At 36.9% G+C, this 27,600-nt stretch overlaps 2 protein-coding genes across 6 annotated transcripts in view; one reads left to right on the forward strand and one right to left on the reverse strand.

Moving 5' to 3' along the window:
- The window catches only part of LOC139969995 (uncharacterized), a 958,452-nt gene extending 931,115 nt beyond the window's left edge, over positions 1–27,337 (forward strand). Inside the window, exons 7-8 of one of the 2 annotated variants that reach the window (XR_011793870.1) lie at positions 23,822–23,916; positions 24,574–27,337. The gene's annotated coding sequence lies outside the window, so the exon portion shown is untranslated. The remainder of the gene's footprint in view (positions 1–23,821; positions 23,917–24,573) is intronic. The other variant, XR_011793871.1, reaches the window with a different exon arrangement.
- LOC139969972 (uncharacterized) overlaps positions 1–27,600 on the reverse strand; it is a 290,887-nt gene that overhangs the window by 246,925 nt on the left and 16,362 nt on the right. For 3 of the 4 annotated variants that reach the window (XM_071975456.1, XM_071975455.1, XM_071975454.1), the window contains exons 6-7: positions 24,433–24,749; positions 606–814 (exon numbers count right to left, since the gene is read on the reverse strand). In XM_071975456.1, coding sequence (XP_071831557.1) covers positions 606–814; positions 24,433–24,749 — 526 coding nt within the window. The remainder of the gene's footprint in view (positions 1–605; positions 815–24,432; positions 24,750–27,600) is intronic. The other variant, XM_071975457.1, reaches the window with a different exon arrangement.

Genomic DNA, 27,600 nt, shown 5'->3' on the forward strand with positions numbered 1-27,600 from the left:
AGTAATAAGTTATTGCTATTTTTATTGCCATCATTTTACTACTTTTATATTAATAACGATTTTCAATCTCTTTTGTTGTAAAAATTCTTAAATAAATTGTACATAATTGAAAACAAATATTTCGGAGGTCTCAGTTAAATGTAATGGTTATTACTTATAAAACTCTACTTTAGAATATTCATTATACTCGCTAGAATGATTAAAATCCAACTACCTTGTGTATATATCTCTTATTTTATCCTAATAAAGATTCCTGTCATTCTGGAACCTAATTATTAACTAAATGTTAACAATAAACTAAACAAAGAACATTTTAAACAACCCCCCCCCCCTCCACCCCTCTCTTACCGACACCCTCTTAAAATATTCCTTATAAATCCATTCTATTTTGTTTTATTTATCATAACGTTCTACAGAATTCCTTTCTCGATGACCCAATTTATAGAAACAAATTCAACTAAACTAATTTAATCCAATCCTTGGTATTAAAATACAGCAGACTTTACATTCCCTTTTGTTAGTTTAATATTGATAACTTTTATTGATTTAATTAATTGTCTGTTTAACTGTTATGTTAATTCTAACATCTACACAGGAATACTTACTCCAGCTCCTTCAAGCTTGTACACTGTGAGGAGTAAGACAAGATGGCCGCCCACTCTTCATTAGTTAGTCTCCTGTTGACGTCACTGATCTCCAGCTTCTGGAGAGAACTCAGGATAGAGAGAGAGAGACCAGACTCAAGGATAAGGTTCAGACCAGACTCATCAACTCTAGGAGAGCAGGAGGATAGAACCACACAGGAGATAGGAATCTAGAATGAAAGAATAGAGTTACTGATAACAGAGTAGATAGAGATAAATAGATTGGATTTGGTTAGGTTTAGAATAATTATAATAAAATAAAAATAACGAAAAAAAGATAAAGGAAAATAAAGCGATAAACTAAGACATTTAGGTCGTGTTTATTTGTAAGACGGAATCAGTTATTAGAACGGAAATAAGGGGCTGATTTTAAGGGAAGACAAATATAAACAGGAATAATTAGATTAGATTAGAGAAAATAAAGTGGTAATGTAGGATTAAAGGGTTAGTTTGATTGTTTTACAATTAAATTATTCATTAAAGTTTTTATAGCTAGTAAGGTTTAATAAAATAAGAATGCGAGGCTACATATTTTTATTTATTAGTTAATAGGAAACAAATCTCAATGACGGGTTGAGAATTTTATAAGAAATGGGTCAATAATAATTGAGATTATCTATCTTTTGAAGAAAAATATTGATCAAATTTATTTTTTTTTTATTTAGAACTTTCAGAAGGAAAATGTAATTTAATGTTATAGGAATCATGAAAAGGAAACTTCTACTCTAACTAATACCAGGTTTTTATAAAGTATAAGGAGAGTTTGAAGAATTATATTTAAATCAATAGGTTGTTTCTTATAATTAAAATGCAGTTTAGAGAAGCAGATGTACGGTAGATCAAATTCAAGTTTCCAGAGAGAAGGTTGACGAGGCTTAAACTCAAAATTTAATTTACAAATTATTTCATTATTGATCCAAATCCGACTATTCTGCTTGAATTATAATTATTTCTAATTAATATGATTTGTTTAAAGATGATGTCCATCTGTGTTTAATTAGTTAATTATCAAATTCATTCCTAAGTTACGGTTTGAGTGTGACATAACTTCTAGTAGATTTTTTCGAAATGTAACATTTTTCTTTCTTTGTGTTTGTAGATATTCCTAAATTGGGTATTGCTTATGATTTTAACTTTCTAAACTTTATCGTTTCTTCCAATTAAATAGTACCATCCGCTAATTATATATTTTTTTTTACAAATAATATTGTTATCTGTAAACACTTCATATCCTTGAGGGTTTAATTATACTAATTAATTGTTACTTTTAAGTTTAATCGGGTTGATTGGGTCTTCATTGAAATATCTTCTGTTACATGGAGTTCATCGGGTGTGAACAGTTAGCGGAACATTTAACGTTTGAGCTACGGCTCTGGCGAACTTCTGCTATTGAGAGTTGCAGCAGGGTAAAATAGGTGGCGCACTTTCAATTCAAAACTATTTTACTTTTTAAACATCATGTGGCCATAAGTCTGTTGGCTTGGAAATGACGTACAGTTTTTATAATTATGTTGGCAAAATTAAGACAAACCAGCTGTCAGTAGAACACCACGATCTAGTTGCTCCTGGAAAAACATGGACGAAAGATTCCTTTAATAACTATGTATTGCATTTGATTATTATAGAGGCTCAGAGCTCTGGGCCCTATACAGTATTTAACAAAGGTATATTTCATATAAAGTGTCAGGTATATTGGCAGGAGTATGGTCATTCAACTAATCAGTTATTAAATAACATTATTTCAGTTAGCCTGCTCGGTAAAAAAGCTGCAGGTTTCTCACACAAGTGGCTCAAATGTCCGACCTGGTAGATTTAATAAGTTAGGTGATTAAAATGATAATTTTGGAATGTTATAGATTGACTTGTATTAATGCGTATAAGGCTATGTTATGTACGATTAAAATCGAGTTGAACCATTTTCTGTGATTTAAATTTTTTTGAGGAATAACAAAGTTTCTAGAGTTTGTCTATTGATACATTTTGTTAGCTAGAATGAAGTAAATGTTAGGCATCAGTACACCTAGAATGTTAATCGCTGATTTCATTCTTCGCTTAATTTAAGATCCCTAAAGAAAACTCAGTGTCTCGATTGTATTTTATTTCAATTCCTTTATAGTTAAGATATGCTTTAACTTGGACTTTTCTGATATTCAGTCAGCAACTAGGCTAAGATCTCTATTATTTATGAGTTAGATTTGCTAAGCATGTCCTCTCGCTAAAAGTAGATAATTATAGTTTTTCGAAGGTGATGAGTGAGTTTTCTAACATAGCCTAACTTTATTACTACTAGTCTAGCTTATAGCCTAACTAAGTTTGGCCTGGCCGCTTTCCCCCTCTAGCCTATGCCTCTATACCATACCGTCAAATTATCTCACTTATGAAATGAACGCTGTCTTAACTATTAACAGTGGTTCCTCTCCATTAAATAATCCATCTTATTAACCAACAAGTCAATGGTAAAAAACAACTCCCACGAATATAATACGTACTCTGGAGCTCCACTAATGTAACACTAAAACATTTGTCGTCAGTGATATAGATACTAGATGTGAACAGGTATTCAATAGCATATACAGGTGTTTTCCAACTGTTCGCGGGTGATGTTTGAAATTTGTAACATACATTTTGGCGCCAATAGAAGTAAATGTACGAGAGATGTAACGTTATACATACCCGGTGAAAACAGACAGTTTGAAAACTGACGTCGATTGGGTATGTAGTAAGGAAGGGGTCGAGGAAGTAAATAATACAACACAACCTATATCAATTAGATCAAGCTATCATTGACATTCTACCTAAGCGGTAGGGTGTTAGTTCCCGTGCACCCCCTCCCCTCCCCCACCACCGGTTAAAATTTGGGCAAATAGCATTTCATGTACACATTCCCCCACCCTATTATCTGCTAGTGGATGCATAAACAAGCAATAAACACAAAAGTTTGAATACCGTCTGTTTCAAATGATTTAAAGAGTACATGTTTAATGAATAATAAAACCTACATGGAATAACATAAATTGAACAGCCTTGCTCCGTCCTACACATCTTGCAGACACATCGTGCAGACAAAACGTGTCTGTGTCAAGTTACATTTTTGTTTTTACATATATTCACTAAATCATCATGAAATTATCGGAATAAATGTAACTCAGGTGCGTATCCAGGATTTTCAAACCCGGGGGGCGCGAATTACTATCTAAGCGGAGCGCCACCATCGGTTGGCGCGCAGCGTACAAGAAAATTTCTTGTTTTGAAACCCCCCAGATCACCGGAAACGGCACTTCTCGGGCTTGAAATGACCAACCAGATGTACACCTTTTGCCTGAGAACCAAGTATTTCCTAATAGTTTTTTTTTTCCATCCATAATCTTTTAGAAGATTGTCAACCCGGCACACATCATGTTCGACCTGATCGCATCTCCTGTGGGTCTTTGCTTTGTAGGTGATTCTACGTCCCGGCCCACAATACCCGTCAGCCCCACTTTTCAAGGTTTTAAGCCCCATATTTGTTCAGAATTTGAAAATTCACATTTCTCGTGAATAAACTCACTTCAAAACATAGCCATAATGTTGTACAAAATTTCATCTATGGACAACCAATATAGAAAAAACTTCCTTCAACCCCTAACAGACCGGTCAAAATTGCACGAGTAGAGGGAAGTGTGATGTAGAATGTTGGTCAGAAATTTTCGAAAATTCCGACACAGTTAATTTCTTGATGTACAAATATTAAAACCTGTTATAACGGCTATTATAAAACTTGGTTGAAGGAAATGAAAAAATAGGAGATATTTCCTTCAACCGAACACTACACACATAGGCGTAGGAGGCGCGGCGGCAGTGGCGGAGCTAGGGGTATTGGTCAGGAGTGGCGAGAATGGTCTGAAGGGGCGCTTTCGACACTATCTAAGCGGAGCGCCACCACTGGTTGGCGCGTAGCGTACAGAAAATTTTGAGTAAAGATACTCCCTAGATCGCCGGAAATGACCCTTTCCGGGTCTGGCTAATTTGCAGATAAACGAAGAATAAGGTGTCATCGCCAAATTACACCAACAAAATGTGAGAAATGTCAATAAGTAGATGAGAGCGCAATAAAAAAGTCAAAAATCACGAATAAGTAAAAAGTGGTAAAGAGCTGAAAAAGGCGCCAGCAGTCCATTTGAGTCCGTCAGGGGGGGGGGGCATCCGCCCCCTGACCATATGGACGCTCCGCCACTGCGCGGCGGGGGTGCAGGCCCTAATTCGCCATTACTAATGTAAAAGAGAGTTTTGACATAATTGGACCTCCATGCTTTTTATACATCTACATGAGACATGTCGTTGTTTACATTAGCATCCCGCGGTATACTGCGCAATTTGAACGGACCGTACGGTACATGATGGCATGCGATGTAATAACCGATACTTGCTTATATGATATTGACAAGAACACGTTGAACGCGCGCAGAGCGCGCGAAAATTTTTGGTTATTTTTTCAGGCAAGTCGGACAGTTTTGAGGCTTTTCATCCTGGAACGCCATTTTCATGCTCACTGATATGATGTTATATCTGCTGTTTGCGTTACAAATTCGAACAGGCGCGTAGCGAGGAATTTGCCAAGGGAGAGGCGAAGCCTGTAGGCAAATTATCAGAGCCGTATATACGGCTCTGGCAAATTATCTAAGCGTAGCGCCACCATAGGTTGGCGCGAAGCGTACAAGCAAATTTTGGCCGAAAATGTCTCCCAGATCGCTGGAAATGACACTTCCCAGGCCTTGTTAGTTGCCTCTAAGCACTTTCTATTTTGAAATTACTTAGCGATATCATTTAAAAAAATGCTGAATGGGGGTAGGGGGGGCGGGCGGTCGCCCCCATCCCAAAATGCGTCATGTTCCCCGACGACACGGTCGAGTTCGAGACCAGCCACAGTTGGTTTCATAGCACAATTCTACACACGCGTTATGATAGACCATATATAGTATATATATAGATCATTAGTGAGAGAGGAAAATGGAAACGTCAAAAAATGGAGTTGTCGGTGTGAGGGGTAGGGTGAGTCACACTTTTACGAAATCATTGATCCGTCACTGGCTACCCTTCAGCGCTGTAATGATGTCACTGTTCTTCTTTCTCTTCCCGGTGTCTTCGCGTTTTGCTTTTACTCCCTCTTTTTCTCCTTTTTCTCTCTTTCTTCTTTTTCTTTTCCCTTCCTTCCTCTCCTCCTCCTCTTTTTTCCCCTCTTTTTTCCTTTTTTCTTCTCTTTTTTTCTCTTCTCTTTTTCTTACCCGGGGGGCGCGCGCCCCCAACGCCCCCCCTGGATACGCACCTGTAACTACACGACTTTTTTCATCCCTCCCCACCCAACCACCTTTGTAATTAATTCCATTCCATGTCAATGCTGGATTATTTAGCTAAATCTTTGCACCAGCAAAGAGAGTTTAAGGCAATCAAACAATGTTTTGTCTTTCACGTACCTCGTAATTGCTCAAATCAAAATACTATGTCGACATTTAACCAATAATTGTAATAGTCAATTCATGTAGCCCCCCCCCCTTTTTCTCCCGTTTTACTTATTACCATCCTCATCAAGAAAAGTTTATTTTTTGAGAAAAAATAGTTGAAATTTGCATAAGAAAGAAATCTTGATTTCGAGAAATGCAATGGCAATTTCGAGAGAAACGTACAAGTTTGAGATAACACGCTAATATTTTTAGTTGAGAAGTCAACATTTCAATAGTTTAAATTTAAAACAAAAAGAAATCGACATTTTACACGAAGGGAATTAAAGAGGTCGAAATCAATCGAAGAGGTTCTAAATTTTAGAAAAAGTAGTTTAATGTTGAGAATTTCGGTTATATTACAGATTGCAATTTTAAGACAAATTTGATTTTCAAGAAAAGGGTTTCAATTTTGAAAAAGGGTTGAAATTCCCAGAAATATTCAAAACTTTCGGGATAAAATAATTAAAATTTTGATATGGAAATTTTGAAATTGTTCAGTGTTCCATGTGGGTCACAATAATGAAAAAATGTGTATTGTTTACTTAATTGGGATGCCCCCCGACCCCCTCCCAAACCAATTCATTTTTTTCTCCCTTCCTACGCCAATCAAGTGATTTGTCACATGTATAGATATGGGGAAGGGTGTAGAACATAAAGGAGGAGGTACATCTTGTGGCTAATTTGTGTATATTTCTGATTAAGTGCATGAGCGGTAAGTTTGCCTCTCCAATCCTGAAAACGGATCGACTCTCCTGTATGGTTTAGTACCCAGTAACGTGGGTTCACATTCCAAAATTCTCCCGATCAATTTAGGAAGGGGAACAAACATTTATGGTCAGACTATATGTGGATCCGAAAGTTTTGATGTTGTTGCTGTGGAGTAGTCGTTGAATGCAATTCCATATACGGGGTTGTGAGGGTTCTCCGACTGAAATAATTCTGGGGCGTAGTTAGACTATAATTTTAGTCTAAACTTAAATTAAGGTTGTGCTAAAAAATACTAGTGTGAAGTTTAAGAACTGAACTGACCGATGTTAAAATCACTATTGTATAATTGCATAAAAAAAAATCAGAAAATGCAGTCTTGCTCGCGTCCAGTTATTCTGTAAATAGCCGTTGGGTGGACATGTTGCCAAACCAGTATATTATTCCTATATACAATAATGCCTGACAAAGAGGTACACATTATTGCATGTTACCTTCATGTAGCCATGTAACTGATTTTAATGGCAGATGCATTGGTTATCTACTACTTGAAATCGGTTTGCAGGACTAGGAGAATGGGACCCCTTCTCAACCCCCATTTTAATATAGGATTTCAAGGGGGGGGGGAGCAAATCCCAACTGACTTAGGTAGGTCCTACACTATTATGGAAAGGCTAGAGAATTTAAAAATGGCGGAGGTGTGGTCGTTGGCTTGTTGAAGGCAAATCTCAGTAGCCCCGTCTCCTGAATTCTTTTTGAAAATTGATGTTAACTGGTGCACCCCGAGGCATAATTAGACCACCAATTAGGTCTTAAATTGGCTCCATACACCATGCAGTTTTACCTATGAACAATGTTTTTGTAAAGTCGTAAGGGGGGGGGAGGGGTGTACACTCGTAGCAGTGGCCTTCTTCTCAGCTGAATGTAACATTGCCCCCCTCCCACCCCTCCCCGACTTCTATCCAAGTGTATAATTTAGAAATTTTCTGATTAATGTTGAAATACCAAAATACTTTCATCTCGTCATTTCAAAAGTCTTTAGAAATGATAAAATATTGACTTCTTTGTGAGCTCGTAGTAAACAATATCCTGAAAAGTGCCAAACATGTCTAATTTTCATGCTGTCTTGGTGACACTTGTAGTGACGAAATACTATCACGATAGATTTCGCTAGGCGATAGTACGCGTTTTTCTTTGGAACTTACACTAGCCCCTTATCTTTGCTTTACTGGAATGGTCAAGACCATCAAAATATTTTCATTATTTGCATATTGCGTTTTTATTATATATTTAGTGCCGGACCCCTTTTATATTTGGACTTCGGAAGATCTGTTGTGAATAGTCAAAATGCCGTCCAAATTGTAATTTGGTGAGTTGCAGTGTAATAACTAAGTATTGTTTTGTCTTTTCCATAAGACTTATACGCTACGACCCATATCACGTATACACTTCAAGCGGCTATAGAAGATTCTATGAACGCAAAATTACCAGAAAATTATCGAGGTGCAAAATGATGAATTGACATTTCGCAGCATAATGTTGAAGACCTCACTCCTAGATACAAGGAATTTGCCATTTTGTTGTAAATTGCTATCAGTGGCGTAGCCAGGATTTTTTTCAGTGGGGGGGGGGCGCTGGGGGGCTTGAACTTTTTCTGGGGGGCTTGACCATTTTTTTGTTACTATCTAAGCGGAGCGCCACCATGAGTTGGCGCGCAGCGTACCGTAAATTTTTAGCTAAAAGGGCCTCCCTGCAGATCGTTGGAAATGACACTTCCCAGGCCTTCTTAGGTGCTCTAAAGTTTTCTCAACATCCTTTATTTTGAGATCCCATGTTATGATATGGTCATCAAAGAGTTTAGTGAAATAGAAAAAAAAACAATCTGGTAAGTTACTTTGAAATATCATGACAAATCTTTTGTGAGTTTGACACCGGCATTGACAGTTTTCGACAAATCTGAAAATTGCGTGTGGAAAATAAAGAAAGATTGACTGGGCTTTCAGCCAAGTAACATACTGAAATGACCGAACTAGATTGCGTCTAAAATATTATTTGGGTGATAGACTGATTGGCCGGCAGTGGCGGAGCTAGGGGTATTGGTCGGGGGGGGGGCGAGAATGGCCTATAGGGGGGCTTTCGACACTATCTAAGCGAGTGAGTAAAGATTTTCCCTAGATTGCCGGAAATGACTCTTTCCGGGCCTTGCTAATTGGAGGTAAACGAAGAATAAATATGTGTCATCGACATTTGTGACAAGTGGAAGTTTATATGGGTGTTGAAAGTACATGCGCTTCATCACAATCCCCGTGGTATCTTTGTGAGTGCTCATGTTTTCGAAAAATATAGATCGAAAACCCCGTACAGTTCTTGAAAAGAGTTTCGTACAACAGAATTAAGTGCCGATAAATTAAATACCGCCGTACGTTAGAGCATTTTGTCAGTAAACTACACCAACAAAATGTGACAAATGTCAATAGGTAGATGAGAGTGAAATAAAAAAGTCAATAATCGCGAAGTAAAACATGCTTAAAAAGCTGAAAAGGGCGCCAGCAGTCCATTCGAGTCCGTCGGGGGGGGGGGGTAGTTCTCAATGATAGTGTTGCCTCCTTTCTTGAAAATTTGGTTGTTAGTGGTTTTAAGAGCATCAGGGTACGTCCCAGAAGTGAAAACCAGATTGAAAATATAACAGGGTATTGAGGCAATGACGCGAGCAATGATGTGAGAAACATGTGTATGATGTCAGCATTTTTTACCTATTAACATCTTCTTTGGCATTCAAGTACCTGGAGACCACCTTTCTATAAGGGTATAGTATTGCTCACTAGCTTGTTTGATCAGTTAATACGCACTGGTTACAAGATAATGATAGGCTGTTTGTATTAGTATTTATTTGCATGTTAGGGATTATGGATATTTAAAAAAAAGAGTGACAAAGGCAAAGTTTGCCCGAACAGTCGAACACACAGATTCAGTAGTAAACATTATGTGTTCTGTAGTCTTGTAGAGCAAGAATTATATTATTCGACGGTCGTTAACATGCGTTTTCAGTACAGTGCGACTACTGTAGACTTCTCGGCCTATGAGCTATGTCACGTCAGGTTTTCAGCAACTATAGCCTACTGCCGGTCCGCGGTCGAAGGGTCGTTCATGAGTGGTCATCATGGAGATTCGAGACCATTCAGACCAATGATATATTTTTTTTCGCACATGTAATTTTTTTTCGACACCCAAAATCCCAGTGGGGGGGGGGGGCGACTGGGGGGAGACGAGCTTTCATGGGGGGGGGCTGTCGCCCCCACGCCCCCCGTAGCTACGCCACTGATTGCTATTATTTGAATTGGAAGATTGATCATTTATCTGAAAAAGAGGGGTATTTCCCTCGTGGCCAATGAAACGACTTGAACAAGTCTCATCTTCAAAATCTAAACAAACCAACGACACAGTGTAAAGCAGCGTTTGAAGAACGGTTGTATGGTTGTACAACTTGTACTTCTCTGTTTGTTTAACGTGATTCCCTGAAGCTACAGTACTGGCTTACTAATATGAAGATATTGCAATATATTCCAGATGGTGATACTGAAAGAAACAGACTAAGTATATTGCAATTGTCAAAGAAGAAATGTATGTCGTGTTTTCCTTTCATATTGTTAGGCTATGTACCTACAAGGACAGGGACATCATAACGTTGAAGTTATGGCTTAGGTCTTCTTTAGTCATATAAGAAAAGTGCAGCCTAACGATGGCCTAGTCCAATGGTTTTAATGACAACATTCAAAAGTTCGCAATGCCAGCATAAAGCGTGTCCTAGGATCAGCACAATGTAGGACTAGCTGAAATATGGTGATGCTAGCCTGTTAGTTGGTTACAAGTTGAAGGAGAGGGTTTCCTCCCTCAGAATACTGATCACATTAGTTTATTGAGGAAGTGTTCTACATTTGCGAGATCATCCAACTACTGTATCTGAAAGGTTTTATTCATCAAAGTGGCTAAATATTCTTACGACTAGTTGTAACAATAATACCCTTTTGCACATGCACAGTTGCTATTTTTATGACTAGGAGTACTTTTTTTACGACCAGGAGAAACAATAATTTCCTGTTAGGTTTAGGGTAAGGGTTGGATTGAGTGTTAGAGTTAGGGTTAGGGTTACCCCTACTACATGCGCAGTTGCTTTATTTACTTTTAATTCGCATGAATTCGCCGATGTCGTAAGAATAGTTTATAAATAATTGTTACGACTAGTCGTAAGAATAGCCACGGCCTTTATTCAAACTATGTAGTCATAAAAACCTACTCTTAAAGTACTCTGGAGTTGTTTCCTCTCCTGGTATATTGTAGATTTAAGTACTAACCTGCCAGTGAGTAAAGGTCAAATGAAGTGCAAGGTTTTCCAGAGATTGAGATTCAATATCCCATATCATATACAAACATTTTTGTAGTTTGTCACCCATAATACTGCAGTGCTTTAGACTTCCCTTGCTGGTCCAAGACAACCCATTATTGGAACATATCCAGAATTTCCAGGGTTTGTGCTGGTAATGCTCAGTTCCTATTGACGTATCTTCAGCTTCAGTATCACAAATCAAATATGCACTTTACATAATTAAATAATTTACTTACTAAAGGTGTAGGGGTCTTTTACAACTAACATGTAAAGTTGATTGCTCACAAAGACTGCTGTAGTGTCACGTTGCTATCTGAATGCAAAAGTTCCTAAGAACTTTCAAAAAGCTTCAGAAACCAAACACTAATCACTAACATAAAATGATCAATGATTGGATCAAAGTGGAACTGCTACCATGGGTTTTCTTTGTAAGTGAGTATACTTTTGTTTCTGAAGTCTAAAAATATCTGAATAACTAATTTGATTTCATGTTTAGTGTTTCACTTTTGATTTAGAAATCACTGAGGCTCAGTCTGACGGCTCCATGATGTAATAATTCAACGGTAGGAAGAAACCCTCTAGTAATTATGAAGACAGAGACTGTACTTGATAGAGGAGATCAGGACCTACAGTATGAACCTATCAAGCTTCTTCCAGTATCCTACACTTCTTGATGCACAGAGTTCCATAGGAATGGTAAGAATGAAGTAAATCTGGTTGTTGTGACTTGATTCACCAAACTGATGGCTAGCAAGCATGGTTAAGGAATTTAAATTTCCCTGCTACTCTTTATCAATATCATGTCATGATAACATGTCTTCCTTGCATATTTGAGAGCTAACTACCATTTAACATAAACATATTCAAACATATACAGGCACTGGCATTAGGGTGGTGAGCACTTGGCCCCCCCCCCCCCTCCCCCATAGGCTCCACTTGGTCTGCAAAATCACTATCAGAGAGCATTAAATATCTGAAAAGTGAAAATGCCTCAGCTAAAGTCCCCAGGGACTCCCACCAGGGCTTAGATTTATACTTCATAGAAATTACATTTTTCTCTCTAACATGTATTTACATGCTTCATACTTAGTACAAGAGGACATGAAGTAGAAGAGATGTAACAGAGCTCTTCTGAAGCCCCCAGCACCCGGCCAGGGCTCAGCTATATATTCCACAGAGTAAAATCAGATTAAGTATTTCTATTACTGACATGTCCTCATGTGCTCAAAATGCAGATTCCAGAAACTATGTGAAAACACTGTACTGAAGATTTGGAGAGCTTTGCATTACCCTTGTAAGTCCAGCCACTATAAACACTATAAACACAATTGGAAATACTTCCTACTAATCTGAGAATGTACAGCTGTGAATAAAGAATTGTCACTTATGCTTGTTTAATTTTTAAACATTGCTGAGCCAGTCACTGCAGTTGGATTTAAGAAATCTAATTGGTCTCAAGACTGATCTTACTTCGGCGACTAAGTACGGTAGCTTAAGAAAATATATAAGTGTCCCCAAATTTCAAAATTTTGAATTTGCTTTCTCAATATTTGGAATTTTTATCTCAAGATTTTCACCTCAAAAGTCAAAATTTTGACTTTTTCATCTCTCAAAACTTTTAGCCCAAAATTTTGAGGTTATAAGTGTCTTCATCTGCCAAATTTGTAGAAAGAACTAACCATATTGTATGGCTATTGACCAGCTGAACAGGGTACTTTATAAACCTTTGGTGATCTAAAATCTAGAAAGAGACCCCCCTTCCCCCCGAGAATGGTGTAACTAGGTCAATGTAGCCAATGCAGTCTCGAGGGCCTGGTGCCATTAAATAAAGAAAAATAATATGAAAACACATCCACCAAAGCTGACACACTAAATTAGATACAATTACAGTATCTCCTAATGAGTGGAAATTCAAAAGACATTCTGTCCTCAATACGAAAGAGAGGTGCGAAATCTCACAAATTTCTCAGTCAAGCCCAAACCATGCATGGTTGGGTTCGTGTGAGGTTGGACTCTCCTTTGGGAGCTCATTTATATCACTGCACCACACCTTTATGTGCCACTTCCACTAAACAACGGACAACCCGGTTCAAGTTTGATGCTTAACTGGCTAATTGTTTTTACACTTAATACCTGGTTATTGGAAACTGAACTGTACTTTCCTTCCTCTGTATTTTTTTCTCTGTGATTGTTCATGTATACATGGTAGTTAGCCAGAGACTATTTCTGACTGACATTCTCAATGTCTCCTATATTTAGGACTTAAATCTCATTCACATCACTTTCTTTTCTCTTCATTAGGTTAATTATGAAGCGAGCTGTTAGGGGATCACCTATTCCACCTGTAGTTACCAGTTTTTGATGGAAGTCACGTTCATACTGTGTTGACAAGGACAATGAATGGTTCATCATCTGATATTTCCTCCATGTGATGGAAATCACATTAATGGTAAGTGTTGAACAGTATTGATAACGTTTCAAAGATGTGTGGTAGATTTTATGGATAGCGTCGCAGATCGAGGAATACTCTTTTATCTCCATTCACTCTCACTAAAATAATGTATATAAAGTTTTAACTCATCTTCTCAAAATACAACTGACAGGGTTACGCCCTAGTAAGGACATTAAAACGATCGGATTCTTGCTGGATTAATCCAGTACTTGGTATGTTTGTAATGACCTTGCTACAGTATGACACAATAGCTACCTCAACACCCTCTGGTACATTTTACCATTTGCCAAACTGAAATAAAAATTGCCTTCTAGGCTCATATGAATAAAGTTTTCTAGAACTCCTGACACTCCCAGAATTGTAAAACTGGAAGACAACTTCTTGGTTTATATGAAAGTAGCTTGGGTTACCTACAAATATGTCTTCTGTGTAGGTATTTATTTTCTTCAGATTAAAATAAAAAAAACTTGAAATACCATTTTAGATATTCCATAATGCTGTAGAAACATTAAAGAAGTCAACTAAGTCTGTATTGCTGAGCTTTGTGTTAGAAGTATTTGTAATGAACACTCCATCAAACAAGAACACCTTGATTAATTTAGGTAGGTCACACATATGTCACACAACTATGGATATAATCTTGAAATTTAATGTGTTATGTTTGTTATGATATTTATTGACTGTAGTACAGTAGAGATTACTGTTTTTAGCATTTGCTTAAATATTGGAAATAGGATTTGAAATATAAAATTGGACAGTAGAATGCAAATCAACTCCACCTTTATTATTCATCTCAAAGATGTCTATCATATCAGCTGAAGATTATGGTTGGGTTTGTATCTCCTTTCCTACTTCTTTGTTAATTTTAGCCAAACTCCTGATAAACTGTCGCACACCAGTTCTAAGATTCACAATCACATCTTGTGAGGCTAAAGAAGCATCATTCAAATAAGGTGTACACAAAATCAGTAACATAGAGAGCCAGGCACAGTTCCATGCACAGTTGTGTCACCAGATCCACTTTTTTTAGTCTTTGTTTATCCAAAGTTAAAAGTATATCATTCTTTATCACATATTTCACTGGGCACTTAGCTGACGTACAACTGTAGCCTCCACCCAACCCTCACCCTCTCACAACAGGACTGCACCGAACAACATGTTATGAAATAACAACTATATGTCAAAGTCTGCAGATAGAAAAATATGTACATTAACTCAATCAATTATAGTACAATGTCATCATTTCCGAAATCCTACAAATTCATCAACCTCTAGACAGTACAGTGAACCAATGGTTCCTAAACTATGTGACCGAAACAGTCATCATGTTTTCTTCAGGCTCCATCTGTTTTCAGGGTTACATTGTTATTACTTGTGTTTCTCAATTGAATATAAACCAGACTGGATTGCTAGTGGTATTGCTTAAAGTTTGTATTGAAGATTCAATGCTTGTCTCAATTTCAAATTAATGTTTCTTTATATTTCAATTAGTTTGGTATTAGGTGAGCTGTATATACACTGTGGGAAGCATTATGAGACCTTGAACTCATCTTGTACAGTCTATAGATTTGTATTCTAGTTGCTTTAGTTTCTTTACATTGTTATTATAATTATAACTGAGTAATTTATTTTGAAACTACAGTAGCATACCATACTGTATGTTTATAGTAGCTGTGTTCTGTGTTTGACAATGTTACATGGTAGAATGAAGCTACTTGCAGACCGGGTGATGTCAATTTACATAAATAATAACATTATAACTGATGACCAAATGCATTTTGTTTTTTCTCATCAGGTAAACTGGAAATATTCAGTCCTGAGATCAGCCTGTTTAGGGATTTACCAGTTTCATATCCGGATTACAGCTCTTTGAAGACATGCGTACAGTTTACATTATCAGGGTAATGATTGTATGGTCCACCACCTGATTCTTACCCCTTCCACCCATCCCCCTCCTCCATGAGAATGCAAGTTTTTAATTGGATATATTTACTCCATGACATATCAGATGATCCCTCAAGGGAAATTTCCCCACCGAAAAGTCTATCATCCAGGACCCCCCAACCCCCAATCACTGCAAAACAAGACCTAAAATATGAACAATCTAGTTAGAACACTGCTAAAAGTTGTGTCTTAGGGATTCTGTGAGACCTCTTTTGTTCAGTGCTTCCCTAATTGTAGCATCATCTCTACAAATTGTACCATACTTGTAGTTTTCAAGAGGATGAAATTCTGATGCCAAGGACATCTCTAATCTTTCAAATCTGACCAATTTTAATGGTCATTAGACATCCATTGTTTCATAATGTAACAGTTTCATTCCTGTGTGAGCTATAATGCTAATGAAGGCTTTCTATTGTCACATCTCCAGGTTGAGTGGATATTATGTAATTTATGGCAAGGTCCACCTATCCCATCATATTATATAGTTGTCAAGGATGATGATAGGTATTGAGTATTGCACTATGTCTAGCAACAGTTTACGATTCTATCACAGAAGATCATACAACACAATATGACAAGTTCTTTTAGGATTCAGCATGTTATGTCATCTGAAATCTTTAATGCATTTGTATTATTTTTCTGTTCATAAAGTTATTGTGTAATTCAGTTTTTCTGTTATAAGAGTGTGTTTGGGTGGGGGGGGGGTGCATCATGTTGCTGCATATTGGCAAAGTTAGAAATTAAGTTACTGGGAAAGTTGTGAAAGCAAAAACACTAACATTTATGTAATAGAGCAGCCTTTGCTTCACACTGGTATGCAGATAGTTTGAAAAAAAAAGCAATCTAGACCAGTAATATTGCCTAACTTTGCTTGACTTCAAAGTAATAGAGTTAGAAATTTGGGAACAACTTTATTGGCCTGCTGCACCAAACAACGTTAAAAGTACCAATTAGAAAGTGTGCTGACCAAATTAGTCTAAACCATAGGATTGCAAACATGTTACCAAGTTTTGCCTTTTGTTTTCTTTATGGATAAATTTCCAAAAATTATTAAACTTTAAAATAAGAGCTCCTTGCAATAAAATGAATGAACTTGCAATTATTGAGTCATTTTAGCATAAGCTTGTGTATCTGTGAGCAATGGAATAACTGTTGAGTAAATATTAAAAAAGGCAAACTCAAAAACAAGGGATTTTATCGTTTGCATTAAAACATCTAGTTCAGATATGATTCTTATTGTCTTTGTCTTTATCTCCTCATTAGGTAAATGTGGATTAATCTTTCTTGAGACGATCTTTGGGGTCACATGATGTGTATCTTGCACAGAATGGTTTACAATATGCTGATGGTAATGATTAGTGTATAATTAGTGTATAGCAGGACTGGTAAGCTGGGTTGTAGTTATAATTAGATTTGATTCTGGGTAGAAAGTGACTTTGTTACTGCCTAAATCCTGGAGGAACAGCAATTGTTTTGAATCTTGCTTGACCAGCAAATTCCCTAAGGGCCAGAGGGGAAGATAAAGGCCTCAACATACAGTACATACACCATATGTTAGACACTGCATGCCATACATTGTATTGTATACCAATGTGTAAAACTACACAAAGAGGTGTATGTGTTTAATATCCAGGTCCATTTCTTTGTTTTGTGTATTCATCATAAATGAAGGAACAAAATATTCAGATGACTTGATCCCTTCTAATTTATCAGTTTGTCATACTGTAGTGCTGGGTGGCAGGTAAGCGTAGTACTCGGTCTTAATAGTGCAGCCAGACTCCTCTGTATTGTCAGCCTAATTAGGCAGTAAAATGTATGGCAGGCTCATAAACAATAAATTTAATTCATAAGTGCATGTGCCCTAACAATTAAATAGAGTCACTGCACACAAAATGAGACCCATACACACACTAAGTTAGAACCATACCCACACTAAGTTAGAACCATGTAGAATGACTAACAGGAACCATAAAAATCTCTGTTTCCATCCTAACCTTTCCAACCCTTCCCCTCTCAGTACATATAATACCTAGGAAAATTGATGTCAAATTTAAATCAGAAGATAATTTAGGTTTTATGTCATTTGTCAATGAGCTATATACTAAGGGATTACAAATGGAAGTCTTTAGTGGGTTTACTGTAATGTGTGGATATGTTGTTGTCAGTCAGTAATACAAGACATGCATGTAGCTTCTGGACCATATGCATGTCCTCAGAGTAAAAACCAAAGTAATTCAGAATTCCATTCTTAGCCATTGGTCAACAGTGTTGAAGGATTCTCTTAATGTGTTCTGTTTAAGATGTACATTATTTGCACTTCAGTTATAATACTGGCCGTTTAAGAGATATTTCCAGGAAACTCCAGCACATGTGCTTTCTACATATATTTTCTGTTGCAGTACTATGGAAGATAGCCCACAAATTTGTTAGAAATATTCCAGCAATTTTCCAAATATGTCTTTTATTGGGGGGGGGGGGGGGGGTTCACAACTCATAGACCGTAACATGGAGTCGATCAGATACCACTTCAAGTGTTGTAAATAACTGTCTGTATTTATTACCTCAGATGCAAAACATATTCCTAAAGAGCAGCTTTAAGATAAAGGCAAAGGTGCTTTTAATAATGATATTAGTCCTGTGCTGTTAGCTATCTGTATGTCAGTCCAACATACCCAAAAATAAAAACAGAAATATAAAACAATATATATGCTGCCCTGATATTACAGCTATATAAAATATTCATATATACTTATTAATAAGAAACAAGGGAAGACGTTGATGTCTGTTACAAAAATGATCACAGACCCGACCAATTTTCATCTTGATAAATCTAGTGAATGGAAAGTTGAGTTATTTTATATTTTTCTTTAACCTCCAGGTGATACCATTTTCAACATTTCTTTGGTACATTTCCTCCAAGAAAATGAAAGAAAAAAGCAAGTGGGAACACATCACTGATGACATAACTTCCTTTGTGGCGGAGATTTTGGTGAGTCTTTACATAATAATTTCTCAACAGTCAGTTTGTGAAATTGTAATGGGTTGTGTTGCATACTTGTGATCAAATCTACAGGCCATATGTACGTAAGGACATCTTGCCTAACTAGTTCTATAAATAACATCAAATGTTTTTTTGATTCAAATTGTTTCATTGTGTAGAACTAACAAAATGTACTAAGAACAATGACTAGTATTTGTTTTTGCAAAGAGGTAAATAGTATACTGTAGCATGTTACCTTCATGTAGCCATGTACCACATTTTAATGGCAGATGCATAGGTTATCTACTACTTGAAATCGGTTTGCAGGACTAGGAGAATGGGACCCCTTTTCAACCCCCATTTTAATATAGGATTTCAAAGGGGGGGGGGGGGTAGCAAACCCAACTGACTCAGGTAGGTCCTGCACTATTATGAAAAGGCCATAGAATTTAAAAATGGCGGAGGTGTGGTCGTTGGCTTGTTGAAGGCAAATCTCAGTAGCCCCGTCCCTGAATTCTTTTTGAAAATTGATGTTCACTGGTGCACCCCGAGGCATAATTAGACCACCAATTAGGTCTAAAATTGGCTCCATACACCATGCAGTTTTGCCTATGAACAATGTTTTTGTAAAGTCGTAAGGGGGGGATTGGAGCAGGCCGGTAGGGGTGTACACTCGTAGCAGTGGCCTTCTTCTCAGCTGAATAGAACATTGCCCCCTCCCACCCCTCCCCCGACTTTTATCCAAGTGTATAATTTAGAAATTTTCTGATTAATGTTGAAATACCAACATACTTTCATCTCGTCATTTCAAACGTCTTTAGGAGAAGTCACGCCTAACAATGTCAACAGTAATAATTCTCGTATTGTATAGCATGTCATCGGGAAGCGATTAGAGGGGTGGGCATAGGGTTGTGAGTCGCACGTTTTCATGCAGATGGGAACAATCTCAAGAAGTGATGGGTGCGTCAGCCCCCGCCCCGGCAATGATACGCCTTTGGGTCAACTACATGATATTCACAGGAAATGTGCTCAATTCTCAAATCTCATGCAAAATTTATTTTTAGATTAATTGTATGAGTTACGGTACTAGATTTGGGGTAACAATTAGCAATCAGGTTGGAGTGTATTACATTTTATCTGTGGATGGCAATGTTGCATCGAAGAACACATGAATAGTGCAGTTCGCATATAGATCCTGGTCTAATACCGAAATGCGCCATGTTCCCCAACGACTCGGCCGAGTTCGTGACCCGCCACAGTTTTTTTCATAGCACAATTGTACAACTGTTTAAGGCATCCATACACACACGTGGGTTATGATATACCATATAGAGTATATATACATTAGTGAGAGAGGAAAAATGGAAACGTCAAAATTGGAGTTGTCGGTGTAAGGGGTAGGCCGAGGCGCATGCCCGTTCCGAAATCATTGATCCGTCACTGGCTACTCTGTGTATATAATATGGATCAGCGCTGTAATTATGTCACTGTTCCTCTTTCTCTTCCCGGTGTCTTTGGCGTTTTTCTTCTGTTCCCTCCTTTTCTCCTTTTTCTCTCTTTTTCCCCCTCTTTTTTTCCTTTTTTCTTCTCTCTTTTTTTCCTTCCTCTCTTTCTTATCCGGGGGGCGCGCGCCCCCAACGCCCCCCCCCTGGATGCGCGCCTGCACAAGTTTAATAAACACAAGTTTTCACTTGTTTGTAAATGCGGCGTACCAAATGTGTGCAGTTCGCATGTAGGCTACTTGTGTACGACAAAAAAAAACAGTTAAGTTCTATGCCGGCAAACAATTTACCTGCGTCCTCTTCGATGCTAGGTGAATATCACGTCTTAAACTACGATTTAAGAAACGGCTGTTTCAAACATCTCACTAATTCTTTCGGCGACTTTAACCCCTATTCATTGAGCACAATAGCATAACCTGCGTATAAACTCGTACAGGGATTATACGAGGTGTCTACGCGGCAATTTGTTTGTCAACGATTTTATACGCGATTGTACTTGTTTATACGATCCTGTGCGCGTACACATGTCCAGTTATACATGAGCGGTACTGTAGACTATTTATTTAGGAGTATTTATATAATTTCAGTTGAAAATGACCAACCTCCCTATTTTCCCCTTATTCTCCCGGTTTTTGGCCCTGAAAAATGTTATTCTCCATATTTTGGGGTCAAACAGATTAGGTCTGTATGCATCTATCAAGCTTCTTTCAGTATCCTACACTTCTTGATGCACATGAGTTACATAGGAATGGTAAGAATTAGGTTAATCTGGTTGTTGTGACTTTATTCACCAAACATATGGCTAGCAGGCATGGTTAAGGAATTTAAATTCCCCTGCCACTCTTTATCAATATCATGTCATGATAACATTTCTTCCTTGCATATTTGAGAGCTAAATACTGCTTAAAATAAACACATTTAGAGGGCATTAAAACATGTATGCACTGGCATCCATAAGGGTGGTTATAACTTTCCCCCTCCCCCCCCCCCATTGGCTTCACTTGGGCTGCAAAATCACTATCAAAGAACATTAAATATCTGAAAAGTAAAAATGCCTTAGCTAAAGTCCCCAGGGACTCCCATCAGGGCCTAGATTTATACTTCATAGAAATTACATTTTTCTCTCTAACATGTATTTACATGTTTTAAACTTAGTAGAAGAAGACAGGAAGTAGAAGAGATGTTACAGAGCTATTCTGAAGCACCCGGCTAGGGCTCAGATATTTATATATATTCCACAGTGTAAAATCAGATAAAGTATTTCTATTACTGACATGTCCTCATGTGCTCAAAATTGCTAGCAGATTCCAGAAACTATGTGAAAATACTGAAGATTTGGAGAGCTTTGCAGTACCCTTGTAAGTCCAGCCACTATAAACACAAAACGCAATTGGAAATACTTCCTACTAACCTGAGAATGTACAGCTGTGAATAAAGAATTGTCACTTATGCTTGTTTAATTTTTAACATTGCTGAGCCAGTCACTGCAGTTGGATTTAAGAAATCTAATTGGTCTCAAAACTGATCTAACCTCACCGACCTAGTACGGTGGCTTAAAACAAAAAATAAGTGTCCCCAAATTTCAAAATTTTGAATTTGCTTTCTCAATATTTGGAATTTTGATCTCAAGATTTTCACCTCAAAAGTCAAAAATTTTGACTTTTTCATCTCAAAACTTTTTAACTCAAAATTTTGAGGTTACAAGTGTCTTCATCTGTCAAATTTGTAGAAAGAACTGTCCATATTGTATGGCTATTGACCAGCTGAACAGGGTACTTTATAAACCTTTGGTGATCTAAAATCTAGAAATAGACCCCCCCCCCGAGAGTGGTTTAACTAGGTCAATGTAGCTAATGCAATCTCCAGAGGCTTGGTGCCATTAAAGGAAGAAAAATAACACATCCACCAAAGCTGACACACTAAATTAGATACAATTATCTCCTAATGAGTGGAAATTCAAAAGACATTCTGTCCTCATTACGAAAGAGAGGTGCAAAATCTCACAAATTTCTCAGTCAAGCCCAAACCATGCATGGTTGGGTTTGTGTGAGGTTGGACTCTCCATTGGGAGCTCATTAATATCACTGCACCACACCTTTATATGCCACTTCCACTAAACAACGGACAATCCGGTTCAAGTTTGATGCTTAACTGGCTAATTTTTACACTTAATACCTGGTTATTGGAAACTAAACTGTACTTTCCTTCCTCTGAATTTTTTTCTCTGTGTTTGTCCATGTATACAGGGTAGTTAGCCAGAGACATTCACATATCTATTTCTGACTGACATTCTCAATTTCTCCTATAATTAGGACTTAAATCTCATTCACATCACTTTCTTTTCTCTTCATTAGGGTAATTTTGAAGCGAGCTACTAAGGTATCACCTATTCCACCTGCAGTTACCAGTTTTCGAAGGAAGTCACATTCATACTGTGCTGACAAGGACAATGAATGGTTTATCATCTGATATTTCTTCCATGTAATGGTAATCACATTAATGGTTAGTATATAACAGTGATAGTAATGTTTCAACAACCTCTGGTAGGTTTTTTGGATAGCATCTCAGATCAAGGAATACTCTTTTACCTTCATTCACTCTCACTAAATTAATTTTGTATCAAGTCTTAACCCATCCACTCAAAATACATCTGACAGAATTAATCCCTAGTAAGGACATTAAAATGATCGGATTCTTGCTGATTAATCCAGTAATTGGTATGTTTGTAATGAGCTTGTCATGACACAATATTTGCCCAAACACCCTCTGATACATTTTAACATTTGCCAAACTGAAATAAAAATTGCTGCCTGAGACTCAAATGCATAAAGTCTTCTAGAACTTCTGGCACTCCCAGAATGGTAAGACTAGAAGACAACTTGTTGGTTTGTATGAAAGTAGTTTGGGTTACCAACAAATATGTCTTCTGTTTAGGTATTTGTTTCCCTCAGATTAAAACCAAAAACTCAAAATATCATTTTAGTTATCCCATAATGTTGTAAAAAAAAAACTATTTCAATGGTTCTAACTGAACACTATAGACTCAAGTACATGCCACAATAGGTACTTTGAGTAAAGCACTCTTCTTTACTGTGGTCCAAACGTTATCACAGACCTCTTGAATTTTCACCTTGATAAATCTAGTGAAAGAAAGGTTGATTTATTTTGTATTCTCTCTTTGACCTCCAGCTGGTACAGTTTTCAACATTGCATTGCAACGGTTTTCCTGTATATGTCTTTCAAGGAATTGAAAAAGAAAATTCAAACATCCAACATCACTGATGACATTACTTCTTTTGTGGGTGAGTGTCTTTACAACTCAATTCTCAACTTTCAGTTTTTGAAGTGGTAATGGGTTTTGCTGAATACCTTTGATCAAGGCAATAGAGCTGTATTAAGTAATTATATTTTAGTGTATTTATGCATATTTATGCATATTAGACCACCAGACCCAAACAAGAATACAATGGGATGTATAGTTACAGCCCTGATCATAAAGTGATGTGCATATTCATGTGTGTTCTTATTTGAAAGGAATTTAATACATTTATATACTACATGCTGTCAACTTCCCAACATTTTGACAAGATGATTATTTCATTGGTTATTATCTTGCTTTTCCACAATTTTCTTTCATGGACCAGGCCTGGGCACTAACATATTCTTTACCACCCCAATGCAATTTGTTTGCTTCACATGTGTACTTATATAGTTCATTCCTTTTCATTTAAAGCTGAGAAGAAGTCAACGCACTACAGCATTCCATAACAAGCACATCAGTATTATTACAAAGGATAATTTAAATAACCTGCTTTCGTGTCTTCCAAGGTTAGCCAAGAACCATTTACCTTTTTTTTAAGATTTATAATATCACATTTGTTTTATCAAATCATTGCTGCTACATTTAGACAATGAGACAATGGTCATTTTTGCACACAAAATAATAGACCTGTGTTTTGTGCATGCGTGCTGTCGGGGCCTTTTTTTTTTTTGATGTGGTGCTATATTTCTTATATTTCCGACTAAGGGATTGAGATGAAAGACATTACAATTGCCAGTGGTCAGGTTTGCCCTTATTCAGAATGTCCAAACTTTTCTGAAAGGAAATTTAATAAGTTAGTAACGTTGTTGTCTATCCACAATGAGAAGAAAAATCAGAACCCAAATGAGTAAAAACAAAAAGAGTTGAACTGTTAATTGCAATAAACTGTTGTAATATAAATCTAAACAATGTGTGTGGCAAATATGAGTCACAAATATTAAATAAATTAAACCAAGACGGGTGAACTTTTTCAACTTAAGAACTTATTCTGGTGTAGTATCAATACACAAATTGATAATTACCTGATTAGCTGAAGCAACTTCAAGGACTTGTATGGTAGAACTCTGTAATAATTTGGAATCATCCCAGGAAATGGAAATATTCCTTGAAACCAAGTCCTTAACTGACTGCCTGAATTGGTCTGAATTTTCTTCTTGTTCAAGCATACAAAGAATTGCAAACTGACGTCCCTCTTCGGTTTCCTGCAGGTGTTTGATGATGATGTCTGCTGCTGACTTGTTGAGTCCACATGCAAAGCGATAGACATACTGGAGGTCAAGTGGGTTGATGCTGTTCAATGTTTCTTTCACTTTGATTGATGACGCTGCTGAAGACGCTCCTGCAAATCCAAGCAGACATATTATATGGGTTTCAGTGTGTATAGTTTACTGCAGGCATCATATCAAGGTGGTGACACATTATAATAGTGTTACTGTACCATAGCCTTATTTGTAGCATCCAATCGTTAATTTAATTAGCAACCATTGTATATATATAGTTATTTGTAAAACTATCATTCACATGGTGTATGTTAATGATGTTTTGTTTGATGGTGTTATGACATCATTATTATCACTGTAATTAAAACATGAAACAGGGATTGATTCAAATTTGTGCTAGGCAGTAGACAAAATGGAGACATAATGGCATATAGTATTAATGGTCTATCTGAGGTTCAAAGAAAGATTCACTGTGCCTGAAAGAAACTCAGACAAATATGTCAACAATTAATGTTATATTTTGTGAATTAGGTTTACAACCCTATACCTAACTACATTACATGCTTCAGTGTTTCATTTTAGGTCTAAGCACATGCCCAGTGATTTTGCATGTTAACCCTGAAACCTGCCTTAATTGCATGCTTTGTTACTGCTTTGTAAGTACTGACAGGCCAGTATGACAGTGAATTGTAACCCTACGGCTGCTTTGTTGCTGCATTGTTTTAAGTACTTAGAGGCCAGTGTGACAGTAAATAGAACCCTGAAACTTGCCGTGGTGGCATGCTTTGCTTCTGCAATGTAAGTACTGACAGGTCAGTATGGCAGTGAAGGTTGCATACTCCTATTAGCGTCTATATCAAGCTGCCCCAAGTGTTCTACTTTAGGAAAAGTGCCAATTACGAGTAGGAGAACAACTTTTTTGCTATGTTATCAATTAGGATGTGCTTTTTTGTGGCTTGGATGTTAAAAAGCATGAATGGAAGCACATGTGGTGCAAACATTGGGTCAATTGAGGCAATTTTAGACCAGTTAGCCCTCCCAGGAGCAGCATACGAAAATTGTTTACGACTGAGTAAAGAGGTTTGTTTACAAGTGACTAAAAGTTTCGGCTCTCTTAGCAAAAATTCTGCATGGTCTTAGTACGGAAAATTGATAGTGGCAAACTTGTCAGCTATCCAGTGATGGGTAGCGTTTAGGATTAGAGACATTACTGTTGTGATATAGTGTGTAAGTCAATGGGGCTTTTATTGGGCGTAGGTCTGCGCACAGAACAGAATGGTTTACCACAGTGAAGTCATATGCAATGTAGTGAGTGCTATCATCATCATTATTATTCAATTTAATGTAGGTCAGTCTGACTGGCTTACCACAGTGTCCCATTGCTTATGCTACTTGCCCTGTGAGGACTTCATTAATTAAAGGTAGGGTCAATTGGGGCCAAATGTTATATGAATATATTTGCAGCCAAAGGGAAGAATGAGTCAAATATGCATCTCTGCTAGATGCTTGCTCACATTGTCACAACGCTTGATCAATTCAGTCTGTGAAGGGGCACATTAAACAACACAGAAAAAAGTCATAGCTTATTTTGTACATATAACAGTGAAAACTTAGAACTGGATGTATTTCTCTCAACCAGGCAAATTTGTAACATACTCTAACAGACCTCCTATTGTTTTGGTCAAGTGCTCATACTATTGTCAATGAATACGGAAATGTATGAGTGGATGTATTACTATGTTCTAGTTCTAGTTAGTTGTTCTATTTGGTCCTTTCATGTCAGTGAAACAGAGAGCAAACTGTGGAAACTTGTAAGATATATATATATATATATGTAAAGAATGGAATCATCGTATATTTGAAGAAGCAGCTCGTTGCATGAAATCTAAACCTCAATGATTTTGCATTCCTGGTTAAGATTTAAATTATCATGTTTACAACAGTACACTGAGTATTTGGCATTCAGATTGATAGCCTAGTGTACGACATTCATGCTGATACAAAAATACTTGTTTATTTGTTTATTACTATGGAGTACGACCTTAAGTTCCTTTTTCAGTAACAGATTACTATGCAAATTATTATGCAAATAATTGGGCATATGCATTATACTATTGACCTCAGGTGAGTTAGGGATATAAGTGTTGCTGCTCTATAGTTCTACTCTGCTAGAATTGGTAAAGGTTTTGACAAATACTTCTTAGCATATTACCCTCGAAATTGTCAACTTTCTTTGAAAGACAATTACAGAGAAAAGAGAGAATTTGCAGAGGATGATTTAATTTTATGAGGTCATGGAAATAATATTTTGGTTTTTCTGATATTAGGTTTTGACTGGTTTGTCACATATTTCACTCTTACAATGTCACCAAATTACAGATTCCTTAAATGTAATTTATTAGTTCGTGTTCTTGTCTCAATACTTGCAAACTAAATTTGCCTAGGATGAAGATAGTCACAGCGTTTGTTTACGTTCTAACATTTTGTGTTTTATTATAGTGGTAGTCGACCAGGTCATCTATGAAATCTTTGTGAGATGAGATATTATCAAAAGCTTCATTTTTAATACATTTTGGATTAGGTTGATTAAACAAATAATCGAACACTAAAAGGAACATGGAATCATATACGATTTTGTAAGGAAAATACCACATGGCTATTTTGATAAATAATTGAAAAATGATGAATAAAAACAAAGATATTTTTAGCAGCGTTGTCTTGATGATACCATTCATTGTACTGTTGCCAAATGCAAAATATTACCAACTCTATATAATTCATATCTTTGTGATACAAAATGTGATGAGGATCTGGTTTATATATTTACTTCCATATTTTCTATCTTTGCCTAAGCATTTTTGAGAAGCAATCAAATTTAACCACAGGAAAAGCATTTTAACAATATGTGGGGATAACTTTATTGAACTGACGAGCAAAAATAGCAAACATCTAGTGAATATGCTGAATAAC

Source organism: Apostichopus japonicus, chromosome 7 (genome assembly GCF_037975245.1).
Source record: "Apostichopus japonicus isolate 1M-3 chromosome 7, ASM3797524v1, whole genome shotgun sequence".
Lineage (NCBI taxonomy): Eukaryota > Metazoa > Echinodermata > Holothuroidea > Aspidochirotida > Stichopodidae > Apostichopus > Apostichopus japonicus.